The sequence below is a fragment of the Xyrauchen texanus genome, chromosome 37, assembly GCF_025860055.1.
Source record: "Xyrauchen texanus isolate HMW12.3.18 chromosome 37, RBS_HiC_50CHRs, whole genome shotgun sequence".
Classification (NCBI taxonomy): domain Eukaryota; kingdom Metazoa; phylum Chordata; class Actinopteri; order Cypriniformes; family Catostomidae; genus Xyrauchen; species Xyrauchen texanus.
The window spans coordinates 29,591,858-29,613,540 of record NC_068312.1 but is presented as its reverse complement, the minus strand read 5'-3'; the positions used below and the strand labels follow the sequence as shown (position 1 = coordinate 29,613,540).

The 21,683-nt window shown below is 37.2% G+C and overlaps 1 protein-coding gene across 2 annotated transcripts in view; it reads right to left on the bottom strand.

Annotated features, from left to right (window-relative positions):
- Nucleotides 1-21,683, bottom strand: part of LOC127630699 (epidermal growth factor receptor substrate 15-like) — a 39,696-nt gene that overhangs the window by 4,133 nt on the left and 13,880 nt on the right. For both annotated transcript variants that reach the window (XM_052108413.1, XM_052108414.1), the window contains exons 12-24: nucleotides 21,169-21,254; nucleotides 17,683-17,755; nucleotides 11,406-11,567; nucleotides 10,779-10,976; nucleotides 9,737-10,117; nucleotides 7,957-8,046; nucleotides 7,640-7,754; nucleotides 7,506-7,550; nucleotides 7,087-7,406; nucleotides 6,623-6,695; nucleotides 4,282-4,352; nucleotides 3,818-3,947; nucleotides 2,348-2,532 (exon numbers count right to left, since the gene is read on the bottom strand). In XM_052108413.1, the coding sequence (XP_051964373.1) occupies nucleotides 2,348-2,532; nucleotides 3,818-3,947; nucleotides 4,282-4,352; nucleotides 6,623-6,695; nucleotides 7,087-7,406; nucleotides 7,506-7,550; nucleotides 7,640-7,754; nucleotides 7,957-8,046; nucleotides 9,737-10,117; nucleotides 10,779-10,976; nucleotides 11,406-11,567; nucleotides 17,683-17,755; nucleotides 21,169-21,254 (1,929 nt within the window). The remainder of the gene's footprint in view (nucleotides 1-2,347; nucleotides 2,533-3,817; nucleotides 3,948-4,281; nucleotides 4,353-6,622; nucleotides 6,696-7,086; nucleotides 7,407-7,505; nucleotides 7,551-7,639; nucleotides 7,755-7,956; nucleotides 8,047-9,736; nucleotides 10,118-10,778; nucleotides 10,977-11,405; nucleotides 11,568-17,682; nucleotides 17,756-21,168; nucleotides 21,255-21,683) is intronic.

Genomic DNA, 21,683 nt, shown 5'->3' with positions numbered 1-21,683 from the left:
GTGTGTAATTTCGGTGTCACTAGCATAACTAACCGAAATGGCTAAATAATTATTTTTAGACAGCTATCCCAAAAACTACCTCATCTAACATTGGTCAGACAAACAAAGTAGTCCCAACCCAAACTTATGCCATTGGTTGAACCTTTGTTAGGTTGGTCGAGCTTCTTGTTGTCTCAAGGTATGCATAAGCATTTGAATATCGAGAATTACACACTTCCCCCTTTAATCTCATATAATGAAGTGCCGTTGGGTCAATGTCAACATGAACCAAAGCAGTTCTCCATTGTCAAATAGGGACAGGCATCTACTGTAGAGTTTTAGTCTGCATTTCACAAATCCAAAGAATTGTAAACCATCTCACTAACCGCTGATATCCATCGTCTCACAACGACTATGATGTGGAAACATTCAGAGAGTGTTAACAGTGATGTTTTGGAATAGTTTTTAACATGGAAGGAGAATCTAAATAATCTGTTACTAAAGGACTCGTTATTTTGTTAACTGCAGCCATCACAGATTAAAAATAATGACTGAAGTTGAGAAATGATGCTGTTTTTCTTTATATACACTTACATTCAAAAGTTTCGTGACACCATCTCATTCTTCCTTCAACCATATAATCCAAACTATGAATTAACACTATAAAATGTTTAGGAAATGATGTAGTGACAAAGACAACTAGCCTCATTAAATCTATCCTACATTTTAGTTTCTTCAATTTTGCCACTAGATTAAAGATCTGAACACTCTGGGCATCTTCTCAACCAGCCTCATGAGGTGCCACAAGGGATGATTTTAAACAGTATTGAAGGAGTTCCCAAATACGATGGCCACTTTTTCACTTCTTTTAATACAAAATCTGGTCCGGACACAATTTGTCTTCAGAACTAATTTCAACCATTTTAGAATAAGCACTTAAGATCACAAGAGATTCTTTAAGGCAATGAAAAACATAAATTCAGTCAAAAGTGTCAAAATTTGTGACTTATAGTGTACTTTTTGGGTGAGGGAGTCCTTAGATAAAATCATGTGACAAGGCCTGGATTGCTCATTCAGCACACCATGCTTTACATGCAGGCATTTCACACAGATGTTTAGGTGTGCGCGACCATTAATGAAGAAATGTAGTCACAAGGGACAAAACAGAAAACACCACACCATGAAAACTAAATTAATTTTGAAGGTAGGATCTTTTCTTTTACAAAGACTTGATCTTAAATATCAAAGCAGTATACTGCCCTATAAAGCATACGCTCAGAAACAATGCAGTAAACACTGCTTGTCCATCCAAAATGGAATTATAAAACAGTCTCACTCTGTTTTCTCTCAATCTGAATAGAGTTGTGCATAATTTAACAGATTATGGTATAAGAGACCAGATTAGGTCATAACTCAATTTTGGACAAATGTGTAGATATGGCATTTTGCCTTTGCAGAGCAGTATATGTCATCATAACAAATCTTAGTTTATTTGATGTATCATCTGATAAAGAAAGGTCACAGTGGGAAAATCAGAGAAGACAAGCTCTTTAATTGTACATTTAAAAATAATACAAAAAGTAGCCAACAAGTACCGCTGGCACCTTAGTTGATTAATTTAAATAAGCACATTTTCTATATTTTCTATATAAAAACAAAACAGATCTTATCTAGATGCAACCAGGGAGTGCTTAACCAATGAAATAAGGACCAAACGGAAAGGAGCAGCCCAATGACACAGGTGGAGACAGTGATTAGTTCGTGCAGTGCAAGGTAAGGCAAGGCAAGGCAAATCAGTGAACCAAGATATGGAGAGGCAATGAACGTGCAAGATGGAATCAAACCTCAACCAATGGGGAGAACATGGCAAAACAATACGAGGGGTAAATTGAGAACAGCCTGCAAGCAGCCCCGCCTCTCCTTCCACAGCCAGTGAGCTTTTATGTTGCCCTTTATGTGGATTTTGGAGCTTCAAAATCTTCATTTGTGTTTTGCAGAAGAAAGAAATTCATACACATCTGTGATGGCATGAGGGTGAGAAAATGATGAGAGAATTCAAATTTTTTGGGTGAACTATCCCTTTAACTTAAGAGTTGTTAAATAATTTAATTAAAAGCTCAACTATATTTACAAAAAACTTTACATAGAAAACGTTTTTTTTAAAGTTATGTGGCTCAGCTTATCAAAAAACACAGACAATAAAGCAAAGGACATGAAATATTGGATGAATATTTCTTTCCAGTAAAACAAAAAGAAAACGAAGACTTGGCTGTAAGGTGTCGAGAGGTCAAGGCTGCTTCTTGTCAGAGGTGAAATGTCAGGGTTCACACTACTGGGGTTCAGGAGGGGGAGAAGGGGAGGAGCTCACTTTGTCAAAGCTGGCGAATCGGGTGGGGTCACGTGGGGCTTGGAGGGGCGAGGAAGGGGCAAAGGGGTCTTGTACCGAGTCTTTAGCGGGAAGGGAAGAGAATTCTCCAGAGCCCTGGGCCTTCAACACACCGCCCCTCTGAAATGACTCAGACGACTCCGATCTGTGGATGTTGGACCCCTTACCTTTAAAGGACACACAAATACACATACACAGACAACATGCTAATTAGATGTGGACTACAGAGATCTGATGCAAACGAGCCAGTTTCCCTCCAAATACAACCAAATGTAAAAAACATCAACATCCCGTTTACACCTGGTATTAAACTGCATCTCCTGTGATTGGCTCTCAACTGGTCTGGTCAGGCTAGACACATCACTGTACACCTGGCAGTAACATGAAGCGTCTCAAATGGATCTCCTGTTACCACTTTTGTTCAGAATTTGAAGGGAGTGTCTCTGATCTCAATATATTTTTAAATAGAGTGGGGAAAAATATTGATATGTTAAAGTATAGTGATATTTTTCCCTCGTGATATTGTATCCCTGTTTGCACATCATATATCGATATTACCATTTACATTTTTCCACATTAATATTGTGGTGATGGGGAAAAAAATTATATTTGCCAAATTGAGCTAGGAATTCTACAATAGTCCCTTAGAAGGGGCAGTTATCTTGCTTTATACATAATCACCCTCACTTTCTAAAATGTATCATGATTTTACAGTCGTAATTTTAACTGAGGTATTTTTACATAAATGTTAGTATCATATAAAATAGGCTAACCTTTTAGGTGAAATCAATTATACGTTTGTGTATTGAAACGGTGTTATAATAAATCATATTGTATTCATAAATACTATATTTTTAGAAAGATTAGCTACATTGACCTAACCACAGAAATAGGGATCCATTATGAGTCTTATATGCTTGTGGCTTGGCATTGTACAAAGATATTAGGAAATAAACTGGCCATGTTTTGTAAACTAGCAATTTATATTAATTTAACAATGCATTTGGTGATTTGGAAACAGTTCTCTTAAGAACAAATGAGAAACATTATGTGAAATATCGCAATATATCATAGTTTTGAATCGCAATACACCAAAAATAAAGACTCACAATAATATTGTATGGTGACATAATTATCAATATTATACTGTATCGGCAGTTACCTTATGATTCGCACCCCTATTTTAAAACTCTTGTTTTAACGTAGCTGTAGATTGAAAGGTGAGCAGGTGGTCTTTTAGATCAGCATTAGCATTTACACTACAACGCGATGTGGTCACATGAGGTTTTTGACAACCTCTGAATGTAATTTTGAGTGATCAGATCAGAAAACACCTTGAACTCTGTTTACACCTATATTTAGCCCGGTTCACTTTGGATTAGATTACCTGAAACAGATCCAAATACCAGAAGTAAACGGGACAACAGAGCAGGAACCTATTTAAGGATTCACCTGGAGGTGGAGGGGGTGGTCTGGTGGGTGTTCCGGTTTTGGGTGGTAATGCTGGGGGCACATCTGACCCAGTGTCCCCCTTAAATAAATTCGGGTTTGTACTCGAGTCGAATGGGTCAGTGCCATTAGACTGAAATGCAAAGGAACAGCTGCAATCCAATTTCAATTTGCATCATATCATTTAAATCATGTGGGTGAAATTCTGGGATTAGTTCACCCAATAATAAAAATTCTGGTATACTTTACTCACCCTTGTTTTGTTCCAAACCTGTATGACTTTCTTCCATAGAATACAAAAGGCTGTATGCTTGTGTCAGTCACGATTCACATTTATTGCATCTTTTTCCAATTAATGAATGTAAATGGTGACTGAGGCCGTCATTCTGCCTAACATCTATCCAAACTATCCCTTTACAAGCCAAATTGTGTTGGGGTGACACCAACATTGATAAGGTGATTTTTACCTTTGCTAAGCTGCTGAAGTCTGCAAAACCTCCAACAAAAGTCTCGTGGCCAAATACTGCGGCAAATGGATCTGAAACAAAGAACACAAGATGCAGGATTTTTGGATACTTTCTGATTAGAATAGTAGAATCATCCACATGTAGACAGTAACTAAACTTGAGGTAATGCATGAAAAGTAGTAAAAACATTTACAGTGGAAACTCAAGGCCCCCTGGTACACATCATTCGAAACGAAGAACGAACGGGTGTGACATTTCGAACTAAATCTGGCCAAAATGAAGGCAATTTTAGTTGGTTTCGGTAGTTCGTAACAGCTCACCAGCACTTAGTTTCAGGAAAACTTCGTACCGACTGCTAAACACTACAGCTATTGGTCCACGTCATCGGTTGGTGAGACTTAGAGCTCCACCTATAGTACTTTAAAGCTGATAGCTAATTCCAGTTATGTTATTTTTTTCAGTTAAGATCAGTCACATGAACACCGGCGTGCAGAGTTATTAGCGAGCTGGTGCAAACTAACCTATATCATTACGACCGTTTGCGTAGATACATTTTCAAAGAATATTTCAGGCAATTTTTTTGTATTTTCTTTTAAGTGCCTGTTCACTCTGTAGTTTGATATGCTGCTTCAATCATGTGCTGTCTGCAGCCGAATGCCATTCACACATCTGCCCAAAGTGAGATATGCCTCTTAAAATCATTCATCTGTCTGTATTCAACCCTCTATGGAGATGTTGGAGAAAGAATCACCACTGGTTAGTACATTTTAGTTTTTACTCGCCAGACTTTTGACAATATGCAAGCTAAAAAGATATTAAGAAAACCGAGAAGGGGGCATCATATGCATGCTGCAAGTAAGTGCTGGTGAGCTGTTTTATATATATATATATATATATATATATATATATATATATATATATATATATATATATGTTTATTTATTTATAATTAATATTCGCAATTAATCTAAATGCCCCGAACCATAAGAATGTTTCCTCAGGAATGCAAGCTTGTAGTACCACCTGTTTACTCCAGAGGGCAGTAAGAGAAACTTACAGTAAGAGAAACGTATGCAACCAGGTTATTGTAAGGTTTTTCATTTTCATTTTTCCCCCACAAAGATTTCAGTTTGTTTTTCAATTGAATTGTTCACATTATAGGTCACATTAAAAGTGGAAAAAGTTCTGACATGATTTAACTTTGTCTCGTTCTTTTAAATCACAAAAACCTGGCATTTTAACAGGGGTGTGTAGACTTTTTACATCCACTGTATATCATGAATGTAGAAGTTAAACATGACAAATTACACATTATCTACAGCATTTACATTACCGGTCAAAACTTTTGAAACAATTGACTGAAATGTTTCTCATGATCTTAAAAATCTTTTGATCTGAAGGGGTATGCTTAAATGTTTGAAATTGGTTTTGTAGACAAAAAAAATAATTGTACCACCATATTAATTTATTTCATTCTAAAACTACAATTTGCTAAAAATAAAAAAATATTTAATTGATAAATTGGACCAAATAATTAAGAAAAGCTGCCAATAAGTGCCCAACATAGATGGGAACTCCATCAATACTGTTTAAAAATCATCCCAACATGATAATTCAAGAAGTTGGTTGAGAAAATGTCAAGAGTACAAGAGAACAAAAGTGCAAATTATAGACAAAGGGTGACTATTTTGAAGATGCAAAAATATAACACGGTTATGATTTATTTTGGATTTTGTTTACACAACACAATTCCAATATGTTATTCCATTGTTTTGTTGACTTTACTAATATTCTAAAATGTAAAAACCAGTAGTGTATATATTACAGTAAATCATCAACGAGTAGTAAATACAGCTTCTTTTACTGGTCTCGTCTGATTTCTACTCAAAACCAAGCATGAAGTCATTGATAACACATTTTAATGTTGTGTCAGTTTAGGTTTTGCATGTAGTCTTGTGCATCCTCGTATTAAAATGCTCATCTACACGCCTGCCCCAGCAGCATAGCCGCAGTCTGAACGACTTTTCCGTGACCTTTCCATTTATTTGTGATTACTGGAGGATTTTCACAAGAGATATCTTTAGCCAATTACATTTTTTTATTTATATTCACTGTGGAAATTTCCATGACGTTTCCAGGCCTGGGAAAAAAATTAATCTCTGATATTTCCAGGACCTTGCAAACCCTGGCAAATGTTTAAAGAGAGATGGATTGGGATGTGTACTAGTATTGACTGGTTAACTACTTGTTCTGTTGTTAATTACTTTATTAATAAAACACAACTCAAACTTCCAAACAAAGACTGCTTGAGATAAGCCAGCAATAACAATGTTTGTCCTACCCGGGTCTGAGTTAGCGATCACTGAATTTCCTCTTTGTGCAAAAGGATCATTGGCTGCTACTGGCCTATCTCTCTGTGAAAACAAAAAATATAGATCAAAGATGAAATTCAGATTAAGAAATCAAGATTAGGATCAAATCCAGCCAATCCTTTAACCCATGCTAGTTCTGATAAACAAATTCAAAACACATCACATACTCTATAAGCACAATGTTTGGGATGTGGGAAAAATTCCAAAGCTTGATTTAGGCTTTATACCAACAGCACCACAAACAACAGGAAGTTTAAAAGGTAAGACACATTATGTAACAAGATATTCTATGAAAATGTACCCAGTTCAGTTTCCTTGTGAAAACAAAACAGAATTTAACCACAAATCAAGAGCAACAGATGCTATTTGTTCTTATCAACATATCAATTCTAACAAGATGTTAAAAGATAGAGTTTAGCTTTATAATACTCACTGCAGGAATCTCTGACCCTCCAAATGGATCGTGCCCTGTGCCAGCTGAGCTGAAGGGATCAGAGTCTGCCAGGGCATCCATTTTGGATCCAAATGGATCCGTGTCTTGGATGCTACCACTGCTAGAAGAAAATGGGTCTGGTGCAACTGCATTGTTGGTCCTGGATGTGAATGGATCAGGGTCTTTGGGGTCTGTGGTGGTGCTAAATGGGTCAGAGGAGCTGAAAGGGTCTCCTGAAGGGAAATCAACTGAAGACAGTTTAAAGAAGTTGTCTGTTGCAAATGGATTGGTGCCTTTGAAGGGGTCCCCACCGAAAGGATCTGGACAGGAAAAGAAAAGGAGTAACATTGCATGAGCCACAATGCATTTGTGCTATTAATGTATTTTTGCAACATATAAGACGGCAGGAAAATAATCACCAGAAATGTCAACTTTTGAGAAAGGGTCATCAGTGAATGGGTAACCTGCAAAAGACAAATTTAGAATTTTTAAACAAGTGTAGTAATTACTAACTAGTCACTGTTGATTAGTTTGCTATGTGTAAAGATCTTACTCTCAGTGAAGGGGTCAGACTGGAAAAAGTCAACGCTTGGACCAGCTGGCAGGTTGGTGGGCGGGACTATAGCTGACAGGGCAGATTCCTTCTTTTCTGGCTCCATAGACTCTGCCTACACACGCCACAAAATCCAAAGCCATTATGTGAAAACTTATTTTTTTATTTAGAGTTAAATTATACTTGCATTCAATCTAAAAAAAGGGTCTTGGCTAGTGCAGTATGATTAACACATGAACACAGACAAATGGAAGTAATTGTTAATGTTGAAGGAACTGTTTTTGTGTGTGTGTGGAGTTTTCTAACTTGCCGCTCACCTTTAGTTTGCTGGTGGCAGTCTGCTCCTCTGCTCTTTCCTCTTCTTCTTCTACATCTGGCTCGGTGGTTACTGGGCTTGTTGCACTTTCCTAAAAAAAGTTTTTTCAGAATGAAACTACGAACATAAGCAACACTTAATTCCATCAAATTTAACTGAATTATCTTTAATAAAATGAAACTAAATATTTAACGTTTTATTAATTTAATTTTGTTAAACATTAAACAATTCAATTTGATTGAATTTTGTTATGAAATGCATAAATCTTAAAAATAGGCTAAAATATTTTTTAATGTATGTTCTGAATGAAATTCTGGTCTGCGGTTTACTACACAGTATATACTGTTGTGCATACTATCTGGTACATTTGCATTAGGGCTGCATGATTGTGACAAATTATTATTTGTCAATTCTTTCCCTTGTTGTCGTCATCACGATTATATTTAGGGCAACTGTATTCTATATTCTTTATTTAGGCTACATAACCAAAACAAGCTGAGATCTGTGTTAATGTGAGACATAAAACATGCATCATACTGCACTAAACTCATTCTTTAGGAATCTTACTGATTATTCACAAATGTCCATAAATTCCCTGCCCCTAGTGTGTCAAGTTGAGTTGTGTTGAGCTCTGAGCGCTCAACGGATGTAGAAAGGAAGTCCCGCCTTACAGTTAAAAGAGCCAATCACCTTTTAGATACAGATGACAATCAACTTTAGATTGTGCATGCGTATTAGCTATACAAGCTTGGAAAATTGTGTTCTTTAGTATAATAGGTAAAGAATCACATTTATAATTCCAGTATTGTCAGATTTGATGTATTTAAGTACGTTCTTTGATTGTAATCTTGACCAACATTTTAGATTTTGGTCTTTCTCCATTCAACTACTGGTGGTTGTCAGCATCAATACTCTCTGAGCTACCCAGGCCCCCATATCACATCACTTCTGTAGATACTGATTTAACCACTGGAGTCTTGTGATTACTTATATGCTGATTTATGTGATTATTTTAAGCTTCAACATTTTGGCACACATTCACTTGCATTGTATGGACCAATAGAGCTGAAATATTTTTCTAAAAATCTTTGTGCTCTGCAAAGGAAAGAAAGTCATACACATCTGGGATGGCATGACGGTAAGTACATAATGAAAGAATTTTAATATTTGGGTGGACTATTCCTTTAACCTATTCCTTAGCATTGCTTACTCACGGTTATGGGTTCAAGAATAGAGCTTTTACAGATTCCTGTTTTGGAACATGGCGGTAAACATTTGCAGGGTAAACTTCAACAGCAAGGAATGGGAGATAACAGCAAATATTATTTTCACTTAACCATTTGCTCCAAGATCAAAAGAAAAAAAAAACACTATTAAGTTTGAATGACTTCAAAATGGAAAAATAGAGAGCGGTAGATTAAGACAGTAAAATGGGAGAAGATGAACTCATTTATTTTCACTTTCTCAGTTTCAGTGTTGTAGTTACTGTGTTTACCTTTGCAGGGCACAGCATGCTACGATGTTGTCGACTCTCTGCTTTGTTTGTTTAATTCAGAGAGCGCTGTCCAGTTATTTCAGAAATGAATGTTACAGTATTTTACTTTTTTTTTTTTTTTTTATCCAGTTTTGTGTAAAAATGTATTTCAGCACATCAAATGATGAGGCAATACATACAAACACTTCCACAAATCACAATACAATTTTATACTGAAAACAGTGTATCATTAATTTAAATGAAGCAAGACCTTATAAATAAGCTATAACAGGAAGAGATGTCATACCATGTTGCCATGTGGCCAGGCCATAGCAGTAGAGTTGACAGTGGAGACTGCACTTGTGAAAAGGTCGATGGAAAAAAGATCAGCTTTAGGCTCCTTCTCCTCTGTGCTGGTGGAAGTCTCTTCCGCTTCTGATGTGGGCTGCTCCTCGGTGACTCTGAGCTCCTGCGGCTCGTCCACGGACGTCTGTTCCTCCTCAATCTGCCATTTGTCCTCTTTAGGTTTCTCTGCTGGCTGTGGTGTAGGTTGAAGCCACTGCAGTTTCTCTGGGTGCTCAGAGGGCACTGTTCCATTGACGAGCACTGGCTCCTCTAGAACCTTCCAGGTGAGCCGTGCCATCACTTCTCTCTCCTCTGTTTTGAGTTCTGCCAATCGCTCCTGTTCCTACAGTAAACCCCACACACCATGTGACAGATTCAAGTCAAGGCAGTTTTACTTGTTTAGCACTTTTGACAATACATACTACTTAAGAAATAGCTTTGCAGGCAACTGTGGCAAGTTACGCAAGATGTTTAGGTAGTAGAGAGAGAAAAACCTTGGAAGGAATCAGATTCAGCTGTGGGACAGCAATCCCTTTAAAGATACCATAACGAAATTCACAAACTCATGCACATAGCAACGGGAGAGTTTATTCAAGATAACATGTCAACAAACAACATGAAAGAAGGGTTTGCGCCAGTTTATTGCACAGAACAAAAAATCTGCAGAAAGATATGCATTGCTCTCCTCTTGCTCTCTCTCTATATTTCATTGGCTTTTGCTCATTGTCGGTCTTGCTCACGGGACAGTGCAAACACCTGATGACGCGGAAGTGCGCGCAGAAGTGCACACAAAACATGACCATCGGTCATGCAATCTGAGACTTCACGCATGCGCACAATGCCAAGGCCAATTGTGGTGTGATTAACGTGTATAAAGTACATGCTATACAAAGACAAGCTAGAAATCACATCATCTAGGTCTGTTGGTCTGACTTGTGATTTAAAACATGCAATGCCTTAATCTCCCATAGACAGCCAATAGGTTGAAAACAGGGGCAACTAACCTGAGCAATCTGTGTGTGAGATTCTTTTACAGCATCCTCTAGGGGGCAGAGTTGATCACGGGCAGATTGGACTTTCTCTCCTAGCCGGCGTGTCTTGTCCTGCAGATGGAGCAACTCTTCCCGGGCCCTGCATAGCTCCTCCTCGTAGTCACAGATTCTCTGCTCCTGCTCTGAGTGCTCTGCCTGTAATGACTGGATCTGAATGCACACAGACAAGTGAGAAATAAAAGAGAACAAAAAGGAGATCAGTTTGCTTCAGATCATTAAATGACTGCAGTGAGAATACTGGCACTTGTATGCATTTAAATGGAATGAATATATGAAATGGCGAGAATTCTCCCTCTCTCTTCATTGTCTTGTTTTCTCTCTGTGGCTGCATTACAATTTGCATAGTATCCATCCTAAACAACATGCGAGATTAGGATTAGTGCGTCCCAAATAACAGAACACTGAAACTAGTGCGTGAAGGTGCAAGGGTGGCAAGCTATTTCTGCATAGAAATGTGGGCTAACACAAAACATTCGATTGATCCAAGTTTCTCTTTTTCTTCACTCTCATTATTTTTCATTCTCATTAGTCCATCTCTTTCTCTCCCATTTTCACACACAAGTCTCATTTCTCTCATACCATTTGGCTCTCCTGGCTGCACTGTTGCTGTAGTAGTCCGAGCTGCTCCTCTAGAGAGCGTTTCTGCTCATCCAGCCTCTCCAGCTTCTCTTGTACCTCCTGTCGCTCTGCCTGCATACGGCCCAGCTCCTCCGACCCCTTCTGCACCTCCTCCTGCAGGTCCTGAGAGAGAGAGTTCAACACATCTTAACTGGCCTATTAATGAACACGAATTAATCTACATTAACAAACGTGCGAAGAGCTCATACAGCCCTTGACGCATGTCTTATATTACATTATGGGCACTATTTTAAGAGCGCTAAGTGATAATTCATATGCACAAAGTTAATGGGCATGGCAATTAAGTTTTGCCATTTTCGTGCAAGTATCCGCAAAGTCTAGGCGTAAGTGGGTTTGGCCAAATTTGCATGTGCAAAGCGCTAATGGGCTGGGTCAAGTGCAATTTAGTTCTCCGGTGCTTCTCCGGTTATTGAATTGTCTACATATTATAATTTAGTCCATTCCCTGTCAAGCACCAGCTAAAGAAACGAAGACAGCCCATTCATTAGAAGTTGGAAGTGTAAAATGGGCTGTATCCAATGAATCAGAAGAATAGAAATATGTCTGATGTTCTTTTGTGCATTAACTATGTCCTTGTTGATTGAAAGGCATATTTATATGGCAGTGATGCTCCATTTAAATGCATGGAAAAAAATAATTTGGGCCTTAGTTACTAAATCCCCAAATCTACAAAACTGCATTCATAATGGGGTTCAGCTGGACTAGACACACCCAGACCTGATAACTGCCAGCCCTGTTCAATCAAATCAACACCTAAATAGAACTTTTTCAGCAGCATGTAGTTGGCTAAAAGGTCTCACCCAGTAGCACACTATGCCAAGGTCAAAAGAAATTACAGAAATTAGGAAAAAGGTGATTGAAATACATAAGTCTGGGAAGGGTAACAAAGTGATTTCAAATGCTCTGGGACTCCAAAGAACCACAGAGGGAGCCGCTATCTACAAATGGAGAAATCTTAGCACAGTAGTGACCCATTCCCAGAAGTGGCTGACCTTCCAAAATTCATCCAAGAGCACAATGACGACTCATCCAGGAAGTCACAAAAAAGCCAAGGACAACATCCAAGGAACTGCAGGAGAACATCCGGTCATAAGTCTGTGAGCTGAGGCTCAAACGCAACTGGATTATGCAGCAAGAAATGATCCAAAGCATAGGAGTAATTCCACCTCTGAATGGCTCAGAAGAAATTAATGTTCTGGAGTGGACTAGTCAAAGTTGTGACTTGAACACGATTGAGATGCTGTGGCAGGCCCTTAAATGGGCAGTTCATGCTCGAAAACCCTACAATGTGGCTGAACTAAAGCCCTTCTCAAAATTCCACCACAGCATTGTGAAAGACTGAGGTTCTTAGGTTGCCTAAAACAATTTAGTTGATAAAAACACAAAAATAGAAGAAATCAGGAAGGGGCAAATACTTTTTCAAAACATTATATAAAATAATAATAACAATAATTGAAAAACAAACCATGACCTCTAGAGGGTTTTACACATATTGGTTTTTTTTTAGTTTTTTATAAAACAGCGACAACAGTGATTGACAAGGTAATAATTTGATCTTCCACTGTATTTTAAGAGTTTGGATATGAACTGTATTACCACCTGCTGGTGGAATCTCCAAATTGAAAATGCAATAACTGAATTTAGACTTTGCGCTGAAAACAGACATACTTCTGAAACGTCTTTGAGCATTTTCTCTAGGTCCTCACAATGCAAGTGAATGGTAACCAGAACTCAAAAGGTCCAAAAAAGGAGATAAAGGCAAATTAACAAAGTAATCCATAAGACTCCAGTGGTTAACTCCATATCTTCTGAAGTGATCTGATGGATGTGTGTGAGAAACAGATCAATATTTAAGACCTTTTTTTCTGTAAATCTCTACTTTTACTTCCACATTCAGCCATCTACTGGTTGGGGATGGTCAACGGTGGAGATTTATAGTAAAAAAATTACTTAAATATCCATCTGTTTCTCACCCACACCTAGAAATATGGATTTAAATACCAGAATCTTATGGATTACTTTTACGCTGCCTTTATGTCCTTTTTGGACCTTCAGAATTCTGGTCACCATTCATTTGCATTGTTATGACCAACAGAGCTGAAATATCACACACATCTGGGATGGCATGAGGGTGAGTAAATGATGAGAGAATATTAATTTTTGGGTGAACTACTCCAGTAACATACTATACACCAACTGTTTGTGCAAATACACCCACAGATAGTGCAACCACCTATGGCCACTTGCACTTTGTGCTGGCACAAAAATTGCGCTTAGAATTAGCGCTCTCACAAAAATTCTAGAAGACGGTGCACTGCGCCTAGGGCATTTACGAAAATGGAGCAGTAGGGTGCAAGAATAAAAGTGAGTGAAAGTGTGTTTTAAAGCAGTTATAATGATGCACCTGTCAGTAGAAACAAACAGAAATGAGGCCATACAAGCAGCACAATGGCTCAGTCTAATAATATCATTAACGTCCTCAAGCAAAGGAATAATGCCTTACAACATTAAAGCAAATTTCACTTCCCTCACAGAAGTGAAGAGAACATCAAATCATTACGGAAAGAAACAAGCTGGGAAACAGTTTCAAACTATTGAAAAGAGGCATATTGAGATGACTAAAAAATTAATCAGTTCTCAAAGGAAATAAAACAAAATAATCAAATCTCCAAGCACCCACCACAATATACACTGCTGACAAAAAACAAAACTAAAACCATAAAACTGTAATTTCCACTTTTATTCCCCTTGAGGTGCCATGAGAATATTTGCCATTTGTGAGTGACTGTGTATGTGTGCCCTAAAAATAAAAGAAATACAGCAGCAGAACTAAGTACAGTAACGGTTCATGTTGAAGATGGAAACCTTCTAATGCACAAATGTCTCCTTGTCCAATCAGAGGCTGTGGTGGGAGCTGGCAGCCCCCAAAATAGAATCTATTCATCATCGCAGAATTTAAGCACAGACGAGAGCTTGAACTAAAACTCTAAGCACATTCTATCTTGTTTAATTATCCAGTGCCTGGAGCTGCCTACCAGGGCTGTGTGTTTCAATGCTAATCTTTTAAAAGCCCAAATAAATATTGATTACATTCATAATTTACGAGAAGCCTTTATCTCTGATAGCTTACACTATTGATCTTTCATCCTCTTAATGCTCCACTTTTGCATAAGTGAGACTGTTAATCAGGACTTTGTTTCTGAGAGTTTCAAAGGGCAAGGCTTAAAGAGATAGTCTGTCATCATTTACTCACCCTCATGTTGTTCCAAACCCTTAAGACGGTCTCTTGTGGAATATAAAAGGAAACACTATTCACAGTTACCATTCCCTCTTATTGCATCTTTTTTTCCCCATGCAATGAATGTGAATGGTGACGGAGGCTAACATTCTGCCTAATATCCTCTTTTGTGTTTCACAGATGAGAGTCATACGTGTCTGGAACAAAATAAAGGTAAGTAAATGGTAACAGAATTTTCCTTTTTGGGCGAACTATCCCTTTAAAAACACTGCACAGGCCCAAAAATATACATAATTATTAAAGGGGTCATAACATGCCTTTTTTTTTATCAGTAAAAGTAAAAAAACAGTCACATACAGTATTTGTAAAACAATAATTTTCCACTCTCATTCTGACACTGTCAGAAATTCTCGGTTTTGGTGCTGCTTGTCCTTTAAGACCTGACAATAAACGCCCACTGTTCTGATTGGCTCTCTGCTCTTGACTGACCTGCTCTCATTGCCATCTCATTGCTCACCGCTACTGGGCAGGGCTACGGAAGTGATTAGGTAAATTAGGCTTTGTGTTGTTGCGAAAGCGTTTTTTGTCTACCACAATGTGACATCACAATGTGGAGGAAGTAGAGAACGAGTCATTTTGGCAGCTTGATTTCAACAAATGCTCTTTTTGAAGTGAGGAAGTTGAGAGTTCTGAAATGACTTATTATCATCTCATTGTCATTGTCTCTGAAATGTTTTATAGTAAAATGAACGTGAAAATAGAATTTGAAAATATCAAGGAAAATCTAATTCCCCCTGTCATGACCCCTTTGCCATGACAATTTTTGTTTCTAAATGTCTCTTGAATTCATGCTCTCCATGTTTATCCATTGTTAAAAAGTACATGCAGTTTTCAACCTGTCCACTTTGGCATCTGTCCAATTTGGCCCGCTCCTACCAAGTAACAGATGAATTAGCAAAAAACTGTTTGATTGGACGCACAACCTTTCACATAAACAAAAGATATGGGAGGCATTTTCTTCTCCCTTTAAAAGTTAATAGGCCTTTTTTTATACAAGTTAATTCAGGTTAATTACATGATATTGCAATTAGTTTAATTGCAATTAATCACATATATAAATATTTGCTGAGTAACCCCTTAAATAACAACATTTCAATATAGCCTATAATGAACAAATAATTTAAATAACTATAAATATTATATTGTTTAAAAATAATAATAATTCAGATAATTAAAATTAATTACATTTTTGTGGTAGACAAGTAAAGCATTGATAAGAAAAAGTGGCTTTAGAAGGAAATATATTTATTTACATATAAGGGCTTTTTTAAGGACATTAAAAAAGGTCGACGTTTTAGAGTGCTTTGGTTGAGTCAGGTCATAAAACGTGTTTTTAGGTGACCGTGTCAAGTTAAACGCAGTTTGAAACTTAAATCTTGTCTCGAGATTCCTGCATTCGGAATTGCACTGCATTCATTTGTTGAGCATGTTATGTTTTATATAATTATTCGTACCAAATTAACGTGTTCAATCAAAGTTTATAGTTAAGCTTACAGTTAAGTCATGCATTATGCAGCCAAATTTTCATATAATTTTTTCTGGTTAGTAGTAGGATTTTTTATGCACAAACTGAATCTGGGATTTCATTTTGGATTATTTTTACCTCTGTCTGTGACTATCATGAAAGGAAAGACTGAGAATTTTTTTAACATTCTAGAAATTAATTTTAAAAACTAGCAGCTGATTAATCGGTTATCACCTTTTCCACTATCAGTCAATCTCTAGTGACATTTTCAGGTGAGAAAACTAAAGAAAACCGAAAATCAGGAAGATAAATGGAGCTGTATAATGACGGCAAAGGAGAACCCTAGAGAGAACAAGAAGCTGTGCTATCAATATACCTGTTCGTGGATCTCCATCTACTATCTATTCACACACATAGGATTGCCTTCTCCTGTATGCTTACACACACACACACGCTTTCATCACATTAGCTATCTGTCAATATATTTTCATACCAGTGATGGCACACTAACCTGAACACAATCTATACCCATTGAAGGATCTAATTCAGGTCTACAAAAATGCCTAATTCTCAGCAAAATCTTCAGGAAATGTAATCATCACAGTGGGCGAGTGTGAGAGAGTGAGAGTGTGTGTGTGTGTGTGTGTGAGTGTGAGAGAAGCTTAAATCACTTCGGAAATGAAAAACTCTAAATTTATGAGACAGCAAGCCACTGCAGACACACAGACCTTGAACTTGTTTCAACTCTGTTGACAGTCAGAGAGGACAGAATAGATCCATGATGTGCAGAGAGGAAAGAAAAACTACAGGGAAGAGACAACAGATAGAAGGCAGGGAGCTTTCTAAAACAGCTGGCTTCTGTTTTCCTTTTCCTGGCCCTTTATCGATCCAATAAACTCTAGACATGATGACGTACAAAGCAGTCAATAAAAAAAAAAAAAGCTTTAAAAGACAGCCCGCAGCCTTTGAACATTTAATATAAAAGATTTAAATAATTCAGATAAAAAAAACTTCAAAACACAAATTCCTTCAATATTCAAATGAATATCTGATGACAAATGATTTTTAGTACTAATAATAAATTAGATAGATAATTTAGTACTATCTAATGATATATTGATATATCAGCCAGGCCGATAAATTGAACGATATTTGGTCATTACTTGTACATTTTAGTTGTATTATTCAAATGTATCAACCTTAATATCATTCATAAAAATAATATACTCTATGATATTCTAGTTAACGGCAAGAGCTTTGGCATATGACAAACCAGTTATATTCTTTTAATTAATTGTGGATAAATAAGTTATATTCCATCATATATATATATATATACACAAGCATAGATAAAAAAGGTCACTAAATATTAGAGTCTCTTTGTCATGTCAGCATCATCACATAAAACTGCATGTATTTTGCATATTTATAATTTTTTGGCTCATGACTCATACCTGGACTTCGCTATTCCTCTGTCGGATGGTTTCCTCCCTCTCTTTGATTTCCTGTTCCACTGCACCCTTCTCCCTAAAAGACCAGCACAGACAAGAGTATTTAATCACAGTAGCGACAGCAGGCACAGACAGCCAGCCGCTAAGAGCAGAGTGGACAGCATCTCCCTCCAACACCATCTCTGCATCTGCTGCTGGACTGTGCATGAGTGTGAATGAATGAGAGAGGATGTGTGCGAGTGAGTGTATGAGAGTCAGAGCTGCACATGAGCAGATGGTTTTGTAAACGTCAGGAAGAGTATGAGGTGGGAAGTGTACAAAGACAGAGAGAGATGGGGGATGTGGGGCTGGAATAAATTGGAGACATTTTTTCCACTCATCTCTCGGACTCTTGAGGTCATAATTGTTAAAATTTAGCAAACGATTTTCTATATTTCTTGTATGCGTCTAATTAAATGAAAATAACACATTTGCAAGGAGGTATGTTTCTGTTCATGAATCACAGCCTCACATTGATCCTCTAATTTAAAAAGATTATTGTTTGTTCGAAGCCTATAGCTAATGAAGTGTGTAATTGGTGCCACTATCATCACCAAAAGGAAAATAAGAATTGTATTCAAACAGGTTTCCAAAACACTCCCCTGGTCTTACATTGGTCAGATAAACAGAAAGTCCAGCCCCCAAACTCACCCCATTGGGTGTCAATGTAGCTGTCAGACAGGTTGGAATGCATAAACAAACAGAGTGAATCAAGTGCAATTTAATTTAGTGGTTTACTCTGCTTATTCCACCATCTGTATCCAATAATATAGTCCATTCCCTGACCCACCAGCAATATAAACAAAGACAGCACATTCATAAGAAGTTGGTTGTGTAAGGTAGCTGGTAGGTAGTACACAAAAAATTAGAACAATTGAAAATTGCATTTACTATGTCCTTGATTGTCGAGCATATTTCTTTTACAGTGTCACAATCTATTTATACTCATGACAATGTTTTATTCTTGACCACGATGAGGTTACCACATGTGAATATACCCTCCCTAGCAACTGGGCCAATTTGGTTGCTTAGGAGACCTGGCTGGAGTCACTCAGCACACCCTGGATTTAAACTCGTGACTCCAGGGGTTGTAGTCAGTGTCGTTTACATTATATGTAAAAGGTATAATTAATAATTATCATCTACTGACACACAAATCATGGCTATATTAACAGTGATTGTATCGGCACTTCTACCTGTCAATTTGATTTTGAAATATTTTATTAATTTATTTGATTGGTAAAAATTAAGCCAAAAATATTTCTAAACTGAAATTACACTTAAAATGAAATGAAACTGTAATTAAAATAACTAAGTGGTCAAAATCATTCAAATTCAATAATATTTTACTCTCTCCAACTTCCACCAGCACGTTTTGCAGTGCCTTAAAAATCACTCTACAACAACCAAGGTGGAAAAATACCATTACAAATTACATAAATACAATTGTAAATTTAAACATAATAATAATAATAATAATTTAAAAATAAACCATGATAGTTGCCTATAGATGGTTTAACATAAATCTCATAAATCTTTGTTTCATATAAGACGGCTTCAACTCTGATTGTCAGGGACATAATTTCATGTTCCACATTATTTTTATAGTTTGGACATGAACTATACCACCTACATTAGACATGTTAACATAATTTGAGAAAATGTGTGAGAAAATCAGTTACTAAACTTATCGGTATAAAGTTATATTATAGATTTTTTCACACTAGAGTCATGTTAAGTTGAAAATATTTTTTTGGCGATCAATGCTATGCCACAAATCACAAATGCTGTTGATTGAGTTTAACTTGTATTGAACCTGGGAATATTCATTTAAGCTGAACTGCATTAAGCTCTATGAAGGTTTTTTCCCATTTTCTTAGACAGTGAGTTACTGCTGCAGTCTTCCCAGCAACAAGAGAAACCTGACCAAGAGTCACACACTCACTCACTCACACACACACACACACACACACACACACACACACACACACACACACACACACACACACACACACACACTCTCTGAGTCAGAGACTCCCAGGAGAAAAGAGCAAGAGAAGAGAAGAAAATAAGAAATGAGAAGACTAAGATGGGATTCTAAGAATAGTACAGGTTAAAAGGGGGTTTGAAATAAAAGTCTTGGCAACAGTCCTAAAAACAGGCCTTTATAAACCTAGAAATGTCCCAGTAGGTTTTAAGCAGCCTGGATCAACCAAAAACAGCAAAGCACAAGATGTCCAAACAGTTTTTAAAACAGAAGGTGTGTCCTCGGCTTACCTGTCACCTGAGTCCACTCGCTGCCTAGGAGACTTAAGGCAATCCCGCACTGCACGCATCATTTTAGAGTACAATAACAACCCATTGTATGAACAAATCTTTCTGTTTTCAATCCTTTCTGGTCATTTTCTTCTGCTGTCTCCATTTTAAATAGACTCTCACAAAATTATTTCTCACTTACTCTTTCCATGAAGGAGGAAGTGAGAAGTAATCTCCCAGTGAAAGTGAGTGTACAGGGAGCCAACAGGTGATGGTATCTGCTTTTAATCAAAGTCTGGAGAGCAGAAGAAAATGAGTGCTAGGGGGGCTCTTTCCCCTTCTGTGTTTGTGTAAATGAGACCTCCCCCTCTCCCGAGTAGTGACTGCCTTCAAAAGGAGTGTTAACCTTTGGAGACTCGATGCTTACAGGAAGTGATTTAACACACATTTAAAGCTGAAGTGGGTAATTTTTTCCATGTTTCATATGCAGCTAAAAAATTAGTAAGCCATTTGTGGGTTGATTTCTCTGAAAAGTGTAAACACTGTGGATCTGTGGCACTGTTAAATCATTGATCTGTTTAGTTGAGCATCCTGACCAGCCTTGCACTGCAGCATTGGCTCAGCCAATGGTGTGAGCTTGAGGCGGGGACAATGTGTTTGTCCATACAAATGGTAGTGTGTGTTCAGAAAACCTGTTTGAAAACTATTTTTGCAATTCTGTTTGGTGACTTTACAGTACATTTAAGATCAGTGATATTTGTTTGTCTAAACACTGTCTTTGGTATGAGTGCAGAAAATCTAATTCAACCTGAGCTGACCTTCCATGTTACGATGACAGAGTATGACATGTAATGAGATCCTCATTAAAGAAAGCATTCAACAGTGCAAGCGCATCTGTCATGACCGGAGGATTGATTTGGGCACAGAACAAACTTAGAGTACTGTCATACACACACAGCTTCTGTTTCTGTGGCTTCAAAAACTACTGTAAACCTGTGTGTGGTTACTGCCTAGAATCTTCAAATAACACTGTAGTAAAACCGGTGGCCTGATAATAAAAAAAAAAAAAAAAAAAAAAAGAAGTGAAAAAAAAACTAGAGGAATTAACTGAAACTTCGGGGTAATTCAGGTGTTTCACTTTCGCACAAGCTGTATTATCAATGTGAGGACCGAGGAGTAAGATCAGTAACTCACCTCTGTATGTCCATGATATCATTACTGAGCGAGTCCAACTCTTTAATAGCAGAGAAATCTGCCTTCTGAACTGACAAGGCATTGTTCTAGTCAGGAGCAGGGGGGATGCAAGGAGCATGGAAAAGAGAGAAAAAATAATAATAATGAAAAACAAAGTATGACATAATAAAAAGAAGTGTTGAACTATTTAGTTTTCGTTTTTAATTTTTTCCTCAGACTATGCTTGATCTTGGCTATAGGAGAACTCTGGGGAAGAGTTTTATAGGCAATTTACAATACATAGTTTTATTGTTTTTAATTTATTATAAACAATTTATGATAAAAAAAAAAATTTAAATCAGCAAACATTTTACACAGCTACAAGCAATAAGCAGAGAATAAGGAATAAGCAGATTAGGATGTTTTCATGGTTTGGGCAAACCTCTTCAATTCTGTTTACATGCTACTTTGATTATTCGCTGGAAAATGTTGTTTTAACGTTTACTTATGAATTATTCATTTATTTTTTTAAAAAC